This window comes from Tursiops truncatus, chromosome 21 (assembly GCF_011762595.2).
Source record: "Tursiops truncatus isolate mTurTru1 chromosome 21, mTurTru1.mat.Y, whole genome shotgun sequence".
In the NCBI taxonomy this organism is placed as follows: Eukaryota; Metazoa; Chordata; class Mammalia; order Artiodactyla; family Delphinidae; genus Tursiops; species Tursiops truncatus.
Window position 1 is genome coordinate 9,570,228 of NC_047054.1, and position 21,912 is coordinate 9,592,139.

At 42.6% G+C, this 21,912-nt stretch overlaps 1 protein-coding gene across 2 annotated transcripts in view; it reads left to right on the forward strand.

Moving 5' to 3' along the window:
- CSMD1 (CUB and Sushi multiple domains 1) overlaps positions 1-21,912 on the forward strand; it is a 1,403,311-nt gene that overhangs the window by 1,307,785 nt on the left and 73,614 nt on the right. For both annotated transcript variants that reach the window (XM_033848938.2, XM_073798556.1), the window contains exon 49: positions 14,107-14,292. In XM_033848938.2, the coding sequence (XP_033704829.2) occupies positions 14,107-14,292 (186 nt within the window). The remainder of the gene's footprint in view (positions 1-14,106; positions 14,293-21,912) is intronic.

The window sequence follows — 21,912 nt, forward strand, 5'->3', positions numbered from 1 at the left end:
TCCTTATTTGTTTCTCATGAGAGGAGGTTTGACTTTGTAGGTTCCATAAGGAGCAAGTCAAATGAAAAAATATATAATTAAAAAATTATCTGCTGCAATAAATTTCAAACTAAATAGCTCCACCAGAAAACAAGTAGCATCTGACACCCTTTGAGAGAAGATCACATTGGGTCAACAGCAACTGTAAAGCCTGCAACCCATCTAATTACTGATGCAAGAGTAATGGTGCAATAGTTTGAGACTCTTACCAGAATCAAAGGTTTGATCTTATAGTTACTTTAATTATTTTATTTGAAGATAGGGGACTTGAAAACTGGAAACAAACAAATAAATAAATGGACAAATACCCCTTTGTGGCACTGGGAGCCTACTATTTAATATTTATTTAATATATTTATACATTTTATATATTTAATATTACAATATACTATTTAATATTTCAGTTATCCTTCTGGAGTGGGTATAATATTTCTCAGTGATTTGAACAGCATTTCTTTTATGCTGACAGAGGAACAGAAACAACTTACACATTCTCTAACTGCACTAGGATGTTAGTTTTTTTTTTTTAATTGTGCAAAATAATACTTTGAAATGTTTACTAAAAATGCGACACTTGCCTTCTAGTAAATGAGTGAGGTGGAAAGCTGAGGGGTGGGGTCAGGCCCTTTGGGGCCCCCAGTGCTGGTCATGTGACCACGAATGTGCTGCCCTAGGCCCCAGCAGAACATGTGTCAGGGCAGTGTTTGAATGAAAAAAAAAAGAAGTGTAAATTAATGACAGGTATTTGAGAATGATTCTTTTTTTCTTATTTATTTATTTATTTATTTTTGGCTGCACTGGGTCTTCGTTGCAGTGTGTGGTGGCTTCTCTTGTTGCGGAGGATGGGCTCTAGGAGCGCGGGCTTCAGTAGTTGTGGCTCGCGGGCTCTAGAGCGCAGGCTCAGTAGTTGTGCTGCAGGGCTTAGTTGCTCCGCGGCATGTGGGATCTCCCCGGACCAGGGATCAAACCTGTGTCCCCTGCATTGGCAGGCAGATTCTTAACCAGTGCGCCACCAGGGAAGTTCTGATTTTTTTTTTTCCATTGAAGTTCTGATTTTTTTGTTTTTTCCATTGAAGATGACTTATCTTGTGCCCTAATCTGCTTTGTTTTCTCATTTTCATTGACTTTCTGCTGGTGACATCTTAGAAGCACAGAATTTGAGAGAAAAATAGTCATGTGATGGGCAGGGAGTGCTAATCTCCCTAAACCTGGTTCCTGCCATGTAAAACAGGATCTTTGATGCCAAGCTCTGAGAATTGTTGAGAGGGTTCAAGCGCTCAGACAGTCCCGGGCAGGGCTCAGCAGCAAACAGGACCCTTCACTGCCCATCACCTGTGAGGAAGAACACACAGCAGGCCAGATGTGTTGCATCGTTTCAGAGAACTTCAGCTTTTCTCCCTTTCCTTGACATTTGAAATGACTTCTCTCAGAAAACCTGTACTGGCTTTTATCCTCCTCGATAAACCAGGCATATCTTTTGCCCTTCAGGCTTCATTTCCTGCCTTCAACCAAGAAACTCTGCCCAGCAGCTGTTTCCCTTATCAATACACTAATCTTATTCATCTTGGAGGGAAGCCAAAATTAGAATTGAAATTTTCTGTATTATCTCAAAGATCCAGTTAAAGTGGTACCTTACAGGGCTTGGCTTTCAAGTTTCCTGTGTCACAGAGAGAGTAGTTCCCATGTAGCTCTTTATCTCAGAGCCGTGATTTTCAGAGCACTTGGTGAGTCGGAGCTCTGGCTTGGACTTGATCTTGTGTATTGTTTATGCTTCGCTTACGTTTTGCAGGCAATGAAGCATAGGGAAAACCATCATTCTCACAAATGACATGGTTAAGCCTCTGTTCGTAAAGTCTGAACTTTAAGATGGAAAGATATAGACGCCTGCACTCTGCTGATATGTGCTAATATTTGCTAGTGTAAAGGGTATGGATAAGGCAGGAGATGGGTGGCTGGGCGGGGAGGTGCATATAGGTCTGCCGTGAGCCCGGGACTGAGCTGGGGATGCGTCCTCTTATTCTCTTTAATCCTGTGGACACTGGTGCTCAGAGGCAACGTTACTCAAGAAACACAGGACTAAACACCAGGGGTGGGATTTGAACCCATGTCCTTCAGATTCCAAAATCTACATTATTTCTACTATACCATGAGTATTCCCTCTGTGAACATTATTTCTATCCACTGAAAGGGCATCTTTCAGAAGAAAATTGTTCTTTTTGTAACTTAAAAAGATAGCAACATTGTCAAAAGTTCAGAGGATATGTTTGGTGTTCTGGTATAAAACTTGAGTTATTTTGTAAATCTCAAAAACTTTTACCTATGGGCATAAAATGCATAAGAAGTTATGACTTTTGTCTTGTTTTTTTATACATATTTATTTGCTTCTATGAAATGTTCAAGCTTCTATGTGATATGATAATAGTGCAGTGTTTTTAGAAATTTAAAAATAATGTTTTTAAAATCATTTTAAAAGCAAAACAAATCACATGTTATGATATATATGAAAATATGTATGTATATGAATATGTATATATATACATGTGAGAATACAGGTTATAGTCATTATGTCAACTATATTCTAATATATTAGGTTATGAATCCACATAGTTCATAAAGCCAAAAATTTGCCAAATCCCACTAAGTATATTGTAAACTGAGGTTTATTCCATTTGCTCATGATCTTCTTATGGGATTTGAGTTGAGTGATTAGATCTTGGGCATTTCACAGTCAGAATCTCCCAATTTAGGCAAGGATCCCTCCCATTCCCAGTAGTTACTGGCGCCATGACCCTGGACAGGCAACACAATTCACTGAGGTTTAGCTTCTTCTGTGAGCAGGGATAAGAATACTCCCCCACCTGGCATGTTTGAAGGGTTAAATGAAACAGTTGACATGAAATCTTTACGCTGGAGCCAGGTACTAACAGGCATCCCTAAAAAAGGAACCTTACAAGATAGAAACATAATTTCATCAGTGAGTGTCTTCAGGAAGTACTTGTTGACGTGCTTTCAAGCAGAGATTTTACAAATGTCTAGTTAACATCAATAATATTTAATTAACTGAGCTGGGAATAGGTTTCTCTGATTTTTCACAATACTCAAAATGAGACAGAGGAGCGCTTTGTCTGTATGTGGATTGCCGATCGCCTTTTAATTGCTCCTCATCAAGTCCCCAAGCTTCTCTGTCTCTGGGGGACTGAGGTGCCCCTACCCTGGGTCCTGAGCACCCTCTTGTGCGTGCTGTGACCTCGCCACTGCCTTTTGTCCTGTGTGTCTGTAGATTGCTTCTCCTGGACCAGTGGTTCTTCAAAGTTCACAAGAACCATCTGGCGTATAGATCCCTAACTTCCAAGTGCCCCCCAAATCTGACTCTGCGGGTCCCAAGGAGCTGGAATCTGCAATCGTACAAGCACCCCAGGTAAACTTGGCGCAGGTGTCTAAGGAACACGTGTTAACAATCCCCATTCTTAAAGAGAGGGATTTTGTCTAAATGTGAATCCCAGCATTTTGCACAGTGCCTGGACCATACTTGGCATCGATGCGAGCTTACGAATAAGTGTGTATGGCTCCACTCTCTCATGAATCGCTTTCCTCAGTAAGGCTTCTAACATAAATGGTATTATCGGCAAGAAACACAGCTTGAAATTCGGCCAGTGGTGATGTCATCTTCAACTTTCAAATACAGTAATAACCACACTACAGGAATAGCCTCCAGAAGAACAGCCCTGTGCACAAGGCATACAGCCTGGAGAGCCCTGTGGTTAGGTGTGTGACACCAGGCAGAGCGCACCTCAGGCGTGTCTGACTGCTACAGGTGTCAGGGCTGAATTGTGCCCCCCTCAAAAGAGATATGTTGGCGTCCTAACCCCCAGGACCTCAAAATGTGACTGTATTTGGATAAAGGGTCTTTACAGAGGTGACCAAGTGAAAATGAGGTCATTAGGGTGGGCCCCACTCCAACATGACTGCTGTCATGATAAGAGAGGGAAATTGGGACCCAGAGGGCAGACCTTGTGAAGACACAGGTTGAAGACAGCCATCTACACGCCAAGGAGGAAGGAGCAGTCTTCCTCAAGCCCCTCAGAAGGAACTAATCCTGCTGACACCTTGATCTCCAACTGCTGGCCCCCAGAACTGTGTGATCACACATTTCTGTTGTTCAAGCCCCAGGTATGCGGTCTCTGCTGTGGCAGCCCAAATGGACCAGCGCGTGTGATCCCCTCTCTGCCCCGTGAAATCCCTACCCCTCTCCTCTCCACCTCAGCAGCAAGAACTGAATCAACTCCAGCAGCAGTGTTTGGATCTTGGGGCAAGAAAGTTTGCAAATTGTGAAAAACTGGAGAAATTAGTGACAGAAGGTCATGAGATTTTCTTTCTGGACATATATAGGGGAAAACGGAAGTCACAAAATATTTACATTATTTTTTACAGTGAAATTGCCTAGTTTCCTTAGTTCCATCATCCTTCTTAACAACCTTTCATAGTTGCATCACATGTTTATTGCTTGTCTATTTTCTGTGTTCTTTATTTTTTTTTTTTTTTAGTAAAATGCAGCCAAAATTTCAGGTCAGCAGTTTTGAGAATTTATTAGACCCACAGAGTTCATTTTGTTAAAAACATATTTAATGGTCCACACTCTGCCAGGCACCTTGCTCTCCTCTGCGGCTCCGCTGTTTCACTCATGAAAGTCGGAGGACCGTGCATTGATGCTGTGCGCACTGTCCAACTAAGTTGAGCTGAGCACTGGCAGCCGTTTCCAAGGGTCTTTATTGTCCTTATTTTGCAGGTGGCGAAGCTAAGGCTGAAACAGGTTAAGGGAGCTGTCCCTGATCAGAGCAGCATGTGCAATGATTTGATGAGGTTCCAGAGCAGGTTCCTGTCCTGTCATCCCACCTACCAAGTTAGATGAAATATGCCCCAGGATTCCAGATCCCATGAAAACCCGCCATAAACAAAGTGTTCTGATCCCTGGCGAGTTCTCATGACACCAGACTGAAGGTGCATTAGGGTCCCATCCCCACAGGAGGGTGATCTCTGTGGGGCAGTGACCAGAGGTAACTGGGTCAGAGCTGGCATGTAACACACAGAAGTGTCACTGCTTTCCTTCAGCTTCTGTCCCCAGGGTCTTGCTTTTTATTGAATGGAACTTTGTTTTATTTCTTTGTTCCTAAGAAGTGGCCCTTTTCTTTTTAAACGTTCACACCTGTGCCTTCCTGTGACTCTCCAAAGCAGAGGGGTGGGCGTCAGCTGCTTCCTACAGCCTTGCGGAAGCAATGGATTTGCCCCTAAGGAAACGGTCAAGTGGCAGCATTTGCCAAGTCAGAGCCTCTCTTTGTCTTTAGTCATTTGTCTGCCCACGTACTGGGTCCCTTCCCTTCCAGAGCTCTTCTGTTTGCTTCAAATGATTAGGTGTTTTTTGTGTTTTTTTCCTTCCTTGGGCTACGATGTACTAAATATCTTCAAGAGGTTCATTTTCCATTTCAGAACTGCCTGTGTTTTTAAGTTGCCCATCTGTTTGAGTTAGTGTCTGTACATACAAGCCATTACTTCCCTCTGTCTGCCCTCGTTTTCAGAAGTGCTCGCCTTTATCCCTCAAGACAAATGGGTGGATATTTCTTATGCTAGTAAATGCTCTTTCTAAAGTGTCTGACTTCACACCTGTCCTCATAAAACAAATAAAAACAGTGTGACCTGTTAAATCCCACGGACCTGGAGGTGATTCCAGCCCTTTACCACCTCTCTTATTATGATTTTCTCACTCAGCCTTCAGCCCAGTATTAATGGTGTATTGGATGCTGGCTGAGCATCACGTGAGACGTTGCTTAGTGTTTGGGAAATCAGAGAAGACAAGGGAAATAAAACACAAACAAAAAAAAGGGTCCAGAAATATCATTAATTCTCAAATTCAACGTGGCCTTTATATTTTCAGATTTACACTTTGAAAATGTATTCTGACCTATTTATTTATCCATCTATTTATTTATTGCCGGTGGTTGGACATTGAAAATAAAAAAGATATGAATACACTGAAATAGAGCAGATGGCACCTTGGCGACAGTACAGGACAGTAGCTGAGATACCTGCTTTGGCATCAGATACCCTGAGAGATGCCCTCCGACACAGCTGTTTACTAGTTATAAGAATTGGGGCAATTTGCAGGACATTCCTAATGCTCATTTTCCTTAGTTGTCATATCAGTCAGGGTTCTCTAGAGAAGCAGCAACGGTAGGGTGTGCGCAGATGTGCACAAGGGGCGGCTTACTGTAGGAGCTGGTCCTCATGGTGACGGAGCAGAGAAGCCCAGGTCCCCTACTGCTGCTGACGGAGCAGAGAAGCCCAGTGACCTGCAGTCTGCAGGCTGGAGGCCCAGGCAGCCAGTGGTGTGATTCAGTCCAAGTACCAGGGAATCCAGTGGGAGGGGCAGCAGGGAAAGTGCGGGGAGCCCCGACGTAAGAGTGGGACAAGCTGGGCGTCCCAGCTCAAGCAGAGGGAGCGAATTCCGCCTTCCTCTGCCTTCTGGTTGTACTGAGGCCTCAGGATTGGATGACGCCCACCCGAATGGGGGCGGGTGCTCTTCACTCCTCTGAGAAGCAAATGCTAATCTAGTCTGCATACATCCTCACAGACACACCCCAGGAATAATGTTTGACCAGCTCCTAGGCACCCTTTAGCCCAGTAAAGCTGACAAGTAATATTAACCATCATAGTAGTAATAAAAAATAATAATTTAATTTACTTATTGGGGTATTTTTGAGATTAAATGAGGTCATACAAGTAAAAGAACTTGTCACAATGGGAGGAATTGTGTATTTGACCAAGGAATGCTAGGTGTTCTACTGATAAAGGTGAGAATGTTGTTTGCAGGTGAGCGATTTCTCAGTGACTTCATCTGAGCCCACCTCCTCCTGGTGTGGATGCTTCTCTGACTCCGGTGCTCGGTGCTGCTTCTCCTGAGCCTGGAACCTGGTGTGGCTCTTTGAGGAGGCACTGGGGCACCAGGCACAGCCAGCATTGCCCTCCAAGTCCCGCCACTTTTGGCCCAGAACCACGTAATTTCTCTTGATGGTGGCATGAGGGATCTGAGGGATTCACTATCAAATGTTTCCTCTGTATTTGTGATGGAAGGGAAAACATTCCTTCATCCTGTTTAGTTTTTAGTTGACCCTAATCTAGAGAGTTGAAGAATGCTTCCCTTTATATTAAGTCTGAAGGAAAGTTATTTTTTTTCATAGTGAAAGAGAGCTCGAGTCCTGATAACGTGCCTGATGTTTTGCCGTGTGGCTTATACTGTACATTCTGCCACACTAGCCTGTAAGGAACGTTGATGTTTCTCCTTTTACAGATGAGGAATCAAAGCTCAGATAAGTCAGGTAAATTTCCAAGTCGTAAACAGACAAATAACAAACTCAGACTCTCCTAGGTCTGAATCCATGTTCTTTCAACTCTCAGCCTTGTTTCCTATAGCGTTTTAAGTTGAGATTGATTTGAAATCATGGCACAAGCTTTCATTCCACATCCACGTGTGCACAGTGGTAATGTTTCCACACCAGTGCTCACCTTTGGGTGATGGGCATGAAGCAAAGACGTGGACCAGGCTACGCAGGACGTTTAGATTTGCTTTGTGTCCTGAAAACATGCCTGGAAACATAACAATGCGCAACATGGCCTCGAAAGTCTCCCTGGACTTGTTCCCTGAAATAAACGTTCATGGGGGCTTCCATGCTCTCCTTGGGATGATCACGTTATGTTACATGATTCCAACACGCTGAAAATGGTGAAGTTTTGTTTAGAAGACAGTGGCGGAGATGGCTTGTTCTTTGCGATGCAGACATTTTTGAGCCTAATTTTATCCCCTATTAAATATTGTTTTAAATGTGAACTTATTTATTCATTTTGTATATCATCTATATTATTACTAAAAAGAAACTGGTAGTTTCTACAGGACAAATTGATGGGATTAGATAACTCTTTGCTAATCAAACTCAAAATGCTTGTAAACCATCTTGCACGATTCATGCCTGAAGCAAGTGTAACTCATTAGCTGAGGGCGTGGTCTCTTCTGACCCATTAACAAAGATATGCAAGGCTCATTGATTAAATCCAACAGTGTTCCTGGCTTTTGTTCCCTGGGAGGTGCTTATTACAAGACACATTCTTGAGCCGTATTATATTCAAATGCCACTTTTACCGAGGTCCTCCTTAGGCCGATCATGAAAATGTCACCTTGGGTCTGCTTGAGTGATTAATGGAATGTCTGCTGTTTAAAGATGGCGGCCTAATAATAACTCCGTTTTACTCATGGGATCTCAGATGGTTCAGAACTGGACCCCAGTACAGGGTTAGACACCATTAACAGCCATGCAAACATTTATCTATGTTTTAAAATGTTTGTTAAACAAAATAATTCTATGTTGACTTTCAAAAGTAAAATAATGGTCTGCTGGGAGTCAGAGAACATGCTTGCTGCTCTACCGCGCTTAGATAATACCGCACAAATTCAGAAAACGTGTAAGAGGGAGCTAGATCTTCCTCTGTACTTTCACTTGCCATACTCATTTTGTGATGGTTTAGAAATCACGCTGTACAGCAATGTGGAGGGAAGGGAATGGAGGATAGGACAGACACGTCTGTCTTGTGTGTGCTGAGGGAGACTTTGGGTAGAATCATGAACATTTAGAGATAAGGCTGTAGAGATGACGTAGTTCAGCTTCTTCATCTTACACGTGAAAATGCTTAAGCCAAGATGATAACTGTTAAAATATTTGCGGAATTTAATGGACTTCAGAGCAGGAATTCGTGGCCACGAGAACCACTGGTGTCAGTGTTCACACGGACGACTCCAGGTTTGCATCTGCAGGGAGCCTTTCACTATAACACAGATGCCACCTCAGGTTTAATCTCTTACGGAATCTCTTTTATGCTTAAGAAAAGTGTGACTTGGCCAGTTATATACACATACATACAATATTAAGAATCAACCTTTTTATCATTTTCACCATATGAACAACTATATAGCTTATATTTTTATTACCTGCTGTAAAGTCATTTGGCTTTCACTAGAAGCAGGCCCATGATTTCTATATTGTCTGCCTCTGGCATTTTTCTCCTTAGATTATAACAAATTACGTGGCTCCAACATGATTATAAATACAAGAGCAAATGCAAGCCCTGATATATAGTAGAACCCAATTATAGATAGTAATCTAGACAATCTAGAATATTCTCGTAATTTTTGACTATATGTGCATATACATATATAAAGGCACACATATATACATATGTCTTAATCAGAAACTCTCATATGCTTGCAGTGTATACTTAAGACCCCTCAGCAATTCACAGGTCACCATTTGGGAAACTGGCTTTTTCCTTCCATGCACCTGAGGCAGAGTGTGAGAGAGGGTTGCCGTTTTTTCTTGCAGCTCAGATCCCCTTCTGCACCTCTCACCACATCCTCTTCTTTACCGTGCATTTCATCCGCTCTCCAGCTCCAGAGCTGATCAGCAGTCCTTCATACGTGGCGATGCTCCTGTCATATTTGAGGTTCGGCTCTGTCTTTTTGATTACCATCTGGGTACCTATTGGATTACCTCCTGGATGCCCCATTTCAGACCTTATTACCTAACATGGCTCTTACCTTAACCAGACCACAGGAAACCCTGCTTCAGGACACTCATTCTCTTCCCTGTTTTATACTGTTATGGGTGGCCTTCCTCTGGGTTTGCCCTAGCCCTGCAAGTGGGGTCCAGATAACAGAAAGATAGACCATTTTGAGGTAATGGGGATGCGAACTAGGATACTGGTAATGGGAAATGAGAAAAAAGAGAGTGTGAAGTAAACTTTTAAATATTCAGACAATGATTGTCAGTCAACCACATGAGAGCAGTAGGAGGAAAGAACCCTCCTACTTCCTGCTGAATCAAAGGATCTCGCTTGGGGTTCCCTGGTGGCGCAGTGGTTGAGAGTCCGCCTGCTGATGCAGGGGACACGGGTTCGTGCCCCAGTCCGGGAAGATCCCACATGCCGCGGAGCGGCTGGGCCCATGAGCCATGGCCGCTGAGCCTGCGCGTCCGGCGCCTGTGCTCCGCAGCGGGAGAGGCCACAACAGTGAGAGGCCCGCGTACCACAAAAAAAAAAAAAAAAAAAAAAGGACCTCGCTCGACTTACCGAATTACTGGGAGAACGGTTTACTGAGGCAGTCTGTCAGGACAGCTGTGTGAGGGACAGCTACCAACCTAGGATATGCACAAATCTGGCTTGAGGCGTGGGCAGAGCCCAAGTGGAAATTCAGTAGGCAGCTGGTGATAACGTGGATGTCAAGATATGAGAATCACAAGTCTAAGGCCATAGTTCAAGCCCAGGAATCACTGAGCTTTTTGAAGGGGAAACAAAAAAAAAAAGAAAAAAGAAAAGCAAATGGTGAGATGTTGGAGCCTCTGAGGAGCAGCAGAAAGAAGGAGCCATTGTAAGTTTCGGAGAACAAGTATTTGAAAGAAGTAGGAAACAATAAGAGAAGTGTTTTAAACTTGCAGAGACAAGAAAAATTGCTCCTTTTAAGGCCTTAAATATGAAAAGAAAAAATCCCACATGGATTTTGCACTATTAAAGGAGGCTGCAACAATGGAAATTGGAGTGTCTCTTCCATTTATTTGAAACCAAAATGACAACTCTCTCATGAGATATGTGATAGAAATAAACCAGCTTCCTTCTGATTTACATTTTGCTCTCTTTTAACAAATGTATTAAAAGGAGTTGTTCCTTGCAATTCATATCTTTATTTACAAAAGAAATAAGTAAAAATTGTGTGTATAGATGCGTGCACATAAAGTTAATATTCTGTCGTTTACTGAGTGTCTACATGGTGTCAGTACAGTGCTAATGGTGTTGTACACATTACTTCATGCAGTCGTCACAGTTACCTTTGGGGTGAGTAGTATTAGCCTGAGAGCAGTGAAACGAGTCATTAAGTAACTCAGGTCATGGAGCTGGCGAATGCCAGAGGCTAGAGCTGAGTCAGATGTCTGACTTTAAAACCTGTGCTCTCAAACAGGAGGTAAATTTCATGATATGAGGATGTGATCATTGGTCTGGGTTGTCAGACAATATAAAGCTATGTTAGTACAATAAAAAACAAAACAAGCAAAAACACAAGAAACTTTACTCCCTTCAGCTATGCCAAAAGTAAGAAAATTCTCCAGGTCTTGAAAGTTGTATACATTTAGCTAACTGACGTTTAAAAATTATCTGAGGAATATCTGCCATGTAATAGTTATCATGCGGAATTTCTGGATGAATGAATAGATGAATGAATACTGGATTTTAGCAGAAAACTGCCTTCATCCCATAAGCCTGAATTTATAAGTCTATGAGAATTGTTCCATCTATTCTTCATTGAATCGGAAGTGTAAGAATTCCATTTTTAATAGAGTGCCAACCTCTGTTTTGAGCTGTGCCACATAGCCTGATGTTAGGACACTCTAGGGTCTAAAACCTACAGCTCGAGGCCAAAAAAGATTCCCAGTTGTTGATAGACAACATGAAGTGGGACCTTCTTAAGTCCTGGGAATCAGGGTTCACTTGTGCAATAAGCTTCCAGATTTAACAGAAGTAGTTATAAAGCTGTTCTGTTTTGGCCTCCTGGGTCTGAATCCTTTCAAGGTAGGGTTTCCTGTGTGCTTGTAGAATGGATGTCATCTTTCCCATTTAACCTGCCAGAGAAATGTCATTTCATTCGGTGTTCTCCCCAGATGAGAATTGTAAGGAAGCAGGACGCTGGGCACGCTTCAGTGAGTGGCAGAGAAATTAAGGTTTGCGAGAATGAACAAATGATTATTAGAGTGAAATCTCAGAGAAAATGGTGAGGAGACAAGACATTGGCAGGCAATACTCTGAGATCTTGATCGTAAAGGACATTTATTACATTCAGTAATTTGAGCTGAATATTTTGCAAAATACTTAGCAGCCTTCACACTGATACATTGCCTTGGCAAAGCAGTGGCTTTGGAAAGCCAAAGGTTATAATTCAATTATTTTCAATACTTTGTCCAAAATGATGTCCATATGTCTATGTTATTTTGTTTTCCATTTGCAAATTTTTATTATGCTTCTCTCTCTCTCTCTCTCTGTCTCTCTCTCTCTCTCACACACACACACACACACACACACACACACACATACACACACACACACACACACACACACTATGTATATTTCAGGTGGTTGAAATAGCTGATCATAAATTTAAGCACAAGAGAAATTTTAGAGCTTGGCTTTTCCCAGAAGTTTGATTTTTATCAGCACTACATTTTCTTTTACTCCTCTGATAATTTCCCATTGCATTCATTGAAGATTTTGATAAAGAAAAAATAACAAAGACAACAACCAAAAAACTGACACTGAACCACAGGTGGCCTGGGCTCCTGTAGAGCAGAAAGTGGTCTCACTTGGGAATCAGGTCCGTTCTCCGGCCCTAGGTGTTACTTTTTCTTGTTGTTGTTGTTTTTTATAAATTTATTTACTTATCTATTTTGGGCTGCATTGGGTCTTCTTTGCTGCACTCGGGCTTTCTCTAGTTGCTGCGAGCGGGGGCTACTCTTCGTTGCAGTGCACCGGCTTCTCACTATGGTGGCTTCTCTTGTGGCGGAGCACGGGCTCTAGGTGTGTGGGCTCAGTAGTTGTGGCTCGTGGGCTCTAGAGCATAGGCTCAGTAGTTGTGGCTCATGGGCTCTAGAGCGCAGGCCCGGTAGTTGTGGAACACGGGCTTAGTTGCTCCACGGCATGTGGGATCTTCCTGGACCAGGGCTTAAACCCATTTCCCCTGCATTGGCAGGCAGGTTCTTAACCACTGCACCACCAGGGAAGTCCCCGGCCCCAGGTTTTAAACAAGGTAGCTGTGCTAACCCAGGCAAGTCATTTTATCTTTCTCTTCCTTACCTGTAAATTGTATTTTTATGTAAACTCTTTCAACCAATCCTTCCAGCTTTATCATACTGTGTGTATATTCTCATTGTAATCTGTGGGAAAATCTTTAAATAATCTAAATTTAAAACCCATGATGACTTAAAATCCATAATATCTTAGATTTGATTGAGTAAAAGAAGATCCTTAATTTAGTGATTGCAGAGCTTCCCTTTGACAAGAGCGCCTGAATTGGGTGTGTTGTTGGGAATTCCTTCTTATCCCCTTGCATTACTCTGTGTTCCTTACTGTAACTTATTTAACTTGAGAATTGTTTTTGTTCGTTTATCTCGTAGCAGATAAGTCTGGATCAGAGCTAGCAAATTTAAGAAGGAAGTGCTCATATTGACCTCTCCCTCCATCTTACTAGTTTTTAAAAATTTCTTTTTCATTCACACCCCTTTCTTGCCTGACCTTTTCATGTAAAAGCTAGCCTGCGTATCTCTGTAGGACTGAGCCTTCTGTTCTAAGATCTCCCCTTAATTCCTTAGTTCCGCAGACCTGTTTTCTGACAGATAGTTTATAACTAATACATTTTATGACAATGGATGCTTTGATGCTCTTAGCTAAGGTAATATTTGCCGTTTAACAGAATTTCCTGGTGCTTTAAGGAAAATGAGTCTTTGGCGAGTTGGTGGGCGGGAAGACTTAAGCTGGGGGAGGTTTTTGAGACCTGAGGGTGGGCCGTTCTTTGCTCTGATTCCTATGAAGTCTCGAAACCAAGGGATCAATATGGTGATACATTTGTGATGGTAGAGATATTATTCTATGCTTTCTTTCTAGTATTAAATAAAGTAGCATTCATCACACTGTTCTCTTGACCACGGCCATATAGTAAGGCGTGTCCATGTGATTAAACTGCATGAGAGCTATCAGACATACCTTCTGGAAAAATAAATTTAAAGATACTGTATTTTGACCCATTTTCCATTGTTTCCCATTCACTCTTAAGACCCTTACAACTTTGGAAATGTGCATACTTATGACACACGTGAGAAATGCAAATATCTAACAGTTTTTATACATCTTTGAGATGAAAAATAGAAAAAGAAAAGAGGAAAATTTCATAATCTGTCAGAATAACCCTGTGCTTCCTTCATTTCTTTTCAGCTGTGTCCTGTGGAATCCCGGAGTCCCCAGGAAACGGCTCATTCACGGGGAATGAGTTCACGTTGGATAGTAAAGTGACCTATGAGTGTAACGAGGGCTTTAAGCTGGACGCCGGTCAACAGGCTACAGCTGTGTGTCAAGAAGATGGATTGTGGAGTAACAGGGGGAAGCCCCCAACGTGTAAAGGTAAGTGTTCTAACGCTCATGCCCGACTTTGCAGATCTGAAGAGGAACGGAACGCGCTGGTGAGAACTCTAGGCTCCAAAGTGCGAGATCCTCTCCCACAGCGTGTGAGGGCTCGTCTCTGGCAGTGTGGTCATGTTAACGCCAGTTTATTCCATATCAGCCACTCTGACCATTTACTATAAGCTCTGCAGTCTTGAAGGTGAGTCATACGGAATCATGTTGGTTCCATCAGCACCTAGACCATGAAATTTACACAGCACATCCTGACTGTGCTGCCGTTTTCACTTTGGAGGGATGCAGTCAAGAGGATATGGAGAAATGAAGCACTCTACACAAAACCTTAAGACGCAGTTCAACACGAGCTTCCTCTGCATCTCCCATCTCACTGTGAGTTCCGTGAGGTTCAAGGCAACGCCCAGTCTATTTTTTTATCACCCGTTCTGCATAACACACTGATGCTCAATAAATATATCACTGATTTGTGAAGTGGGGTAGGTTTTCTGGAATGCTATTTACAGTATGTAATAATATTCTTAAAAGGGTCAAAAGTTTGGGTTCATTCTCAGACTCATCTTAAAAAATAATAATCAAGTCCATAACACAAAGCCAAAAAGAACAAAAGTTGACACACACACACATGCACACACACACACAACACACACACACGTACATGCGCACACACACAATTTATACCAAGACTTTCATTGCTGCTCTACAAAACTGCCTCAAATTGGAAATAATCTAACTGCTTAGTTTCTAAAAATTGAAAACTACATAGTATTTCTACATATACAATATTTTTGCTCTTAAGATATTTGCAAAATAGATCTCATGGGCTTCTATTATAATATTAATATATTGACATTTTTGTGTATAGTGTTTTGGTCATGTTAAAATTATTTGAACATTTTAGGTATGAACATATAAATGTTTACAAAAACTAATCGACTTTCCTCCATACGTTTTATTTTCCTTGCCGTCATTTTAACCTGTTTTTTTCTTTTTTGCAAATAATTATTGCATTCCTGAGAGTCAGTAAGGCACTGTTGAGACAATCCCTACCCCTCAACTCCTGGCAACCACTAATCTTTTTACTGTCTCTATAGTTTTGCCTTTTCCAGACTGTCATATAGTTAGAATCACACAGTAGCCTTTTCGGATTGGCTTCTTTCACTTAGTAATATGCATTTAAGGTTTTGTCATGTCTTTTCATGGCCTGATAGCTCATTTCTTTTTAGCTGAATAATATTCCATTGTCAGATGAACCACCGTTTGTATCCATTTACTTGCTGAGTGACATCTTGGTTGCTTCTAAGTTTTGGCAATTATGAATAAAGCTGCTATAAACATCCGTGTATAGGTTTTTGTGGACATGAGTTTTCAAATCCTTTGGGTAAATACCAAGGAGCATGGTTGCTGGATTATATGATAAGAGTATGTTTAGTTTTGTGAGAAGCTGCCAAACTGACTTCCAAGGTGGCTGCACCATCCTGCATCCCCGCCAGCAGTGATGAGCGTTCCCGTTGCTCCGCACCCTCACCAGCATTTGCTGTTGTCAGTGCTCTGGGTTTTGGCCCTTCTAATAGGTGTGTAGTGGTATCTCCTTGTTTTAGTTTGCATTTCCCTAGTGACATTTGATGTGGAGCATCTTTTCATATGCTTATTTGCCATCTGGAGGCTGGTCTCCAGAATTCCAAAGCAGGTGGTTTACAGCGGCCAATAAGTGGATTGGCGTCATAGACATTCAACACAAGGGTTAACTACATGACAATTGTGAGAAAAAAGAAGCACAGCATAGCTTTTTAAGTCCTGATTTGAGGGTAGAGAAAGAGAGAAGCAGAGTTTCAGAGACAGGGAAGCAGACAACGTGTCTTGGATTCCACCAGTGAAGTGTGTGAGGGCTCTCCTCTGGGCACAGGGCAACCAGGGAGTTGCTCTTAGGGGGAGGCCTGCACACGCCCTAACTCATCCCTGCTCTGCCAGGACATCCGCCTGCTCATCTGCACGGGGCCTTAGACAGATGGCCTGATGTAAACACTGTGGGGAGAGGTGACAGACACAGAGGAAGTAACGAGTGTGCCTGGACTGGGGTCAGTTTTTTTTTTTTTTTTTTTTTGCGGTACGCGGGCCCCTCACTGTTGTGGCCTCTCCCGTTGTGGAGCACAGGCTCTGGACGCGCAGGCTCAGCGGCCATGGCTCACGGGCCCAGCCGCTCCGCGGCCTGTGGGATCTTCCCGGACCGGGGCACGAACCCGTGTCCCCTGCATCGGCAGGTGGACTCTCAACCACTGCGCCACCAGGGAAGCCCCGGGTCAGTCTTTATGGAGGAGACGGCGCTGCCACAGAGACTGAGCTTGTTCTGGTGGGATGATAGCGATAATCAGAACCACCTTTCTGAACGGTAACTCTAAACATTTGTCTGTGTTACATCATTCAATGATAACAGTAGTCCTCTGGAGAAGGTATTGTTTTCTTCATCTTACTGACTTAATACAAAGTAAGTAACTGAGATGTACAAAATTCACAATTTGCAACCAAATACATTTGATTGGTCATGTCATAAAAGCATCTGGAGAAGTGTTTGGTTATAGTCGAAGGGCCCTGTTGGAGGTCCCCTGCTGCCACCGGTGAAGCTGTGCGGTGAGCGTTTGGCTCGGTACTGATGCTTTGGGCGTCACGAAAGCACAGTGGTTGTGACGTTGCCAGGACCTGCCTAGGGATGCGCTGCGCTGTGGTGAGCCAAGGCTGTGCATTCCACTGGCCACAAAGAGGTAGTTTCAGGATTAAATAGATCTCATGGTAAGTGGGGTTAGTGTAAGGAGAGAGTATACGAGAGTCCCCACAGTCCTGAGAAGCGCCCAGAGATTGCAGCAAAAGAGGACACAGAAGAGAGAACAGGAGCAGAAGCCAGGCCGTGCGTCTGAGGATGCTCTGGGCTACCCACATGCAGGGGGGGATGGAGCTCAGGACAGCAGTCTGGACACTCCCTCAGCCCCTCCTCACTGCCTCTCCTCCTCCCGTCCCACATTCATTACATCGAGTCCCATCACCTCCACCCAGGAGGCACATCTGCCCACTCAGGTCACTTCCATGCACGCCAAGTCACCTCCACCCACGCCCATGAAATGACCCCCACAATCTCCTCTCACAGCAGCCGACTCATCTTTAAGCATATGAAAATCACAACATGACACTTCGCTGCCTAAATCCTCCCAAGAGTTCTCATGGTGATTAAGATAAAATTCGCAAACTCTTTATTGTGAACTCACTTCTCCAAAAGGCAGATATTATGGAGAGTCCACCTGGGAACGTGACCCAGCTGGTGGATGAGTCTGATGACTATTAGACGTTTAGGTGCTCACACCACATGGATGGTAGCTCATGTGAGACTAGTCTTGGACCCCTGTATCTTCCAGGCTGGATTCCCAAAGCCTTACACAAATTAACCCATTTAATCCTTATGAGGAATGCAGTTTTGGTATCACGTCACTTAGATGCAAACCAGGAGGAGATGGGTTAAGGTGGCCAGACTCACAGACAGAGTCGCCAAGTCAGGATTTGGCTCCAGGAAACCCGAGCAGAGAGCCCTGTTCCTGATCTCTGTGCTGTTCTGCCTCTTGGAATTGATTTCTCTCATGATTTGTCTTATATGTTATAAAACCGAGACCAGAGACAGAAAAAAAAAGGTGCGTCTTTAATCTAGCATGTAATTCATTCCAAAAAGTATTCAGTAGCTGATGGTCGGGGAGGGAGTCGCCTTTTGTTTGAGGATCGTAGCAGAACCAAATGATTTCAAAGACAACGTATATTTATGTCTAAAATTTTCTGGAGAAATCAGGAATGAGAGGCCTTTGGCAGTTCAAAGGCAAATATTACATCAATTAAGAGAACTACTTCATGTTTACATAAAGCATAATATTATAGCACGTAAGGTGGCTTAATTTATACATATATTTGATTTTTTTCTGTTTTAAATGCACATCTAGATGTACAACAGCTTTAAAGTTATAGTGAAAAAAATTAAATAACACAATTGCTTTTTACATACAAATGAGGTTCCCAGGCTGAGAAATACATAGTATGTTCAGTTAAATGATTCAGTTAAATGGGAAAAATCAATTTGCATTTTAAAACCTTTTTGATACTGACTGCTACCTGTTCAGTAGGACAGGAAAATATAACATTTATAATAAAATGAGAAATCGACCTTAAATTTTCTGAGTATCATCTCAAACTTTCAAATATTTTCCCCATTGTTTATTAGACTTTATAAAAGGAAGAAATGGACAGTTCATTAAACTTCCCTGGTGTTCAAAGGCTGGAAAAATCCATTTAATTTTTTGAGGGGGAGTTGTTTTTTCCACTTAATTTAAATTAAAGAAATTGAGCCGAGTAAGCGTAAAACTTTACCTCTGAGTCAAAAAATTTGGTTACTATTAACTTCTGAGATGTATATTTCCGAAAGGCCAATTCCTATGTTGGTATGACAGTTTCATAAGTTTCTTTACCAACTGAATAATATGTAGATCAGTACACTGAACCTCGAGAGATAAGAAACACTTCAGCTTTGATAAGTAGTAAATGGAAATGGTAAATAAACTGAGCTCATTTCACCCTCGGGTTTACTAAAATGAAGGTTGTAATAAATAACTGTTTCAGTCTGAATACGGTCCACAGTCGTACAAATCTCCAAGGCAGATGTGTGAGCCTCGTTTCTTTTCATTTTAATTATTTACTGAGACTGGATTTGGATCATTGAAGATATGAGCCATAATAGAGCCGTAATAAAGCAAGGGAGAGTTATTGGTACAAATGTCCCATGTCTACTAGTTGGACAAATGATGAGTAGATATGGATCACGTCCTCTGCATTCAGGAGAAAACAAAACCATTAAGATCACCTTCCAACAACAAACAAAATCAAACTGAAATCCCAATATGCAGAGGCCTTTTTCTTTTTCAGTTAAAGCTATTAGAGAAGCAAGTTTGTCGTTAATAATTTATTAAGGACCTACTATGCCCTGCGCTCCATGAGTACTTTTAAGTGATTAACTGCAATGTGTATACATTTCAGGAAAGAAGGAGCAAGTTAAAATAATATGAAATAGCTTTATATAACCTGTAAATAGCCCAATCATAGAACATCTAAGATTACACATAAATTATCTGTCTATTTACACATATGTATGTCTGTACTCATCTACATGTAATATATTTATACATATAATCATATATAATACACATGTACATGTGCATACATACATAAGTAAATTATACACATACATATTTTTATATGTGCTTGCATATATGTGTGTTTGTATTATAATATTATAAAAATGTTGGGGATATATATTTATCCCCTTAGTCCCTCAAAAAATGGCCTTACAGTACTTATGTTTCTTTATTAACTATTTCTATTTTCATGGTATAGTTCAGGTTATTCTTTGCATTTAACACCTGGACCAGAGTCATTTAATCATAAATCATATTGTTAAACCACAGTGTTATGAGACCAATTATGCACCAGCATTGTTGAGTTTCTCTCTGTGCCAGGCACTGTGCAGAGCGTTTCACATGGGTTCCATCTTTGAGTCCCTGTAACAAACTCGAAGCACTGTTACTATTGCCATCCCGTAGGTAGGAGCTACTGACCAGAGGCGTGAGTGACCACCCAGGGCTGCAGGGAGGCCCATGGCAGAGTCAGGCCCTCTGCCGCCGGCCCCGTGGCGCTTGACCACTGTGTCCTGCACGTGCAGCTGCTGTTAAGGGTCCTTCTTGCCTATACTGTGCATTGACAAGAGATTTCAGTTAAGATGTTAGCAAAGCTGATGAAGGAAGGCCAGGCCACCCCGATCTAAATGCATAGTCATCGTGCAAACTACAGATGCATTTCTGAAAGTATATAGTAAAGCTCAAAAATAAGTGTGAGATGTGAGACACTTACCTCTGTCTTCCAAGGCTGCGATCAGCTATGAAAATACAGCCTAGACCAAAGGGTGGTTTAATTCCTCAGCCGGCAAGACGGGCGGGTGACCCAGGGGGAAGTGCCCCTCCGCGCCATCCAACCTTGTCCGCAGCCTGCTGAGATCTGCCCCTGTGCCGGGGGAACGGAGCACCTCAGGGTCAGGTGTTCATGGATTCCGGGTGCCGCACGACCCCCACGAAGCGGTGAGTGGCTTGGTGAGCGCCGGCCGGGTCTACCTCCTGGCCGTCCGAGGCATCACTGCAGGGCGAGCTTGTGCTGCTCCCGCTTTCTGGGAGCATCAGATGGTGACAAACCTCACTGTCGTACGTCCTGTGGGGACAAAGTGTTTTAAGGCTGTAGATCACAATTGTGCAAACTTTTGACGTCTTTGGGGATTGTAGTGCTTTGGGGGAGTTAAGCTATTTAAAGGACCCAGAGTCTGTCATTTCAGATGTGTTTTTGGTTCATTATTTTCAGGGCCAACTATATAATCTTCCCATCTCTTTTATTTCACTTCCAAAGATTGAACACGAGTTCGTCCAGCTTTCTGTATTTTAGTTAGAATTGTGAACTGAGGGCTCCCCTTGGCTCCCCGATAAATATGAGAAAGTAAAGTTTGAACAGAACACTCGAAGAACGGTAGATACAGGGTTTGTGGTACTGAGGTTCTCTGTGGCCGCTAAGCACAGGACTGCATGAGTTATCCCTCTCCACGTTTCATCTCTAACAAACAGAAGCTGCTCAAGGGTGGGCGTAACCTTGGTTCATGGTGGAACTTTATAAAGATTTGTGACTGAAAGGATGAATGAGTGAGTGAGACTCTCTGTGACGCGGTCTGACGTTATTTAACTTTCTCTCCCTCTTTTCCTTGTTTATTCTTCTGCCAAGCACCTGACAGCCGCTCAGTGCAGGGCCATGGCCTCTAGGGACAAGAGCTGCGTGGAGGCCCCTCCTCTTTAAGGCCCCTTGGAAGACCATTTATTACTAGTTTGAACGAAGACGTAATGAACTAAAGCTACTTGCAGTGAAGTTAGTTCCGAAAACGCCCCCAAGTCAGAAAGGCAAGCTCACTGTGGGATTCCCTCTCTCATTCTCTTTCTACAGACACACAGACACTCGGATTGGAAGTACTGTTTTCATCCTTTCCAGGGCTTTGTTTAGACTCATTTTGTGTAATTATAAAATGAGCCATATTATGTAATTTTAGAAATAGATTTCTTATGGAACCTAGATTATAGAATTTGCGAAAAAATTCTGAACAGTATTTGCCACTTAGTATCACTAAGTGGATGAGGTTACTTCAATATGGGTCTTGTTGAAATGAGGTTTCACCGCTGGTGTTTAGGCTTCGTTCGCTATTTCAGTGTCCCGTGATCTGACTCTGATAGTGTATATTTATTGTCTGACCCCAGAAGCAAAATGACAAGGAGCCCAGGGCAGAAAAATATGTCCGATCTCATAAGGGCTTGGAAACTTCACAAGTGGAAAAGGTAGTCATCACAAGAATAAGCAGAAGTCTGGCAATCCCAGGATGCTGGGAAGATAAGTGTTATGAGAGTCTAGGTTCAGTCAAGAGTCTTGGAGGAGAAGGAACCAGGAGTTCTAAAGTCTCCTGACTTTTTAAGCCTGTGCCTCTGAAATGCTGATGTCTCTCAG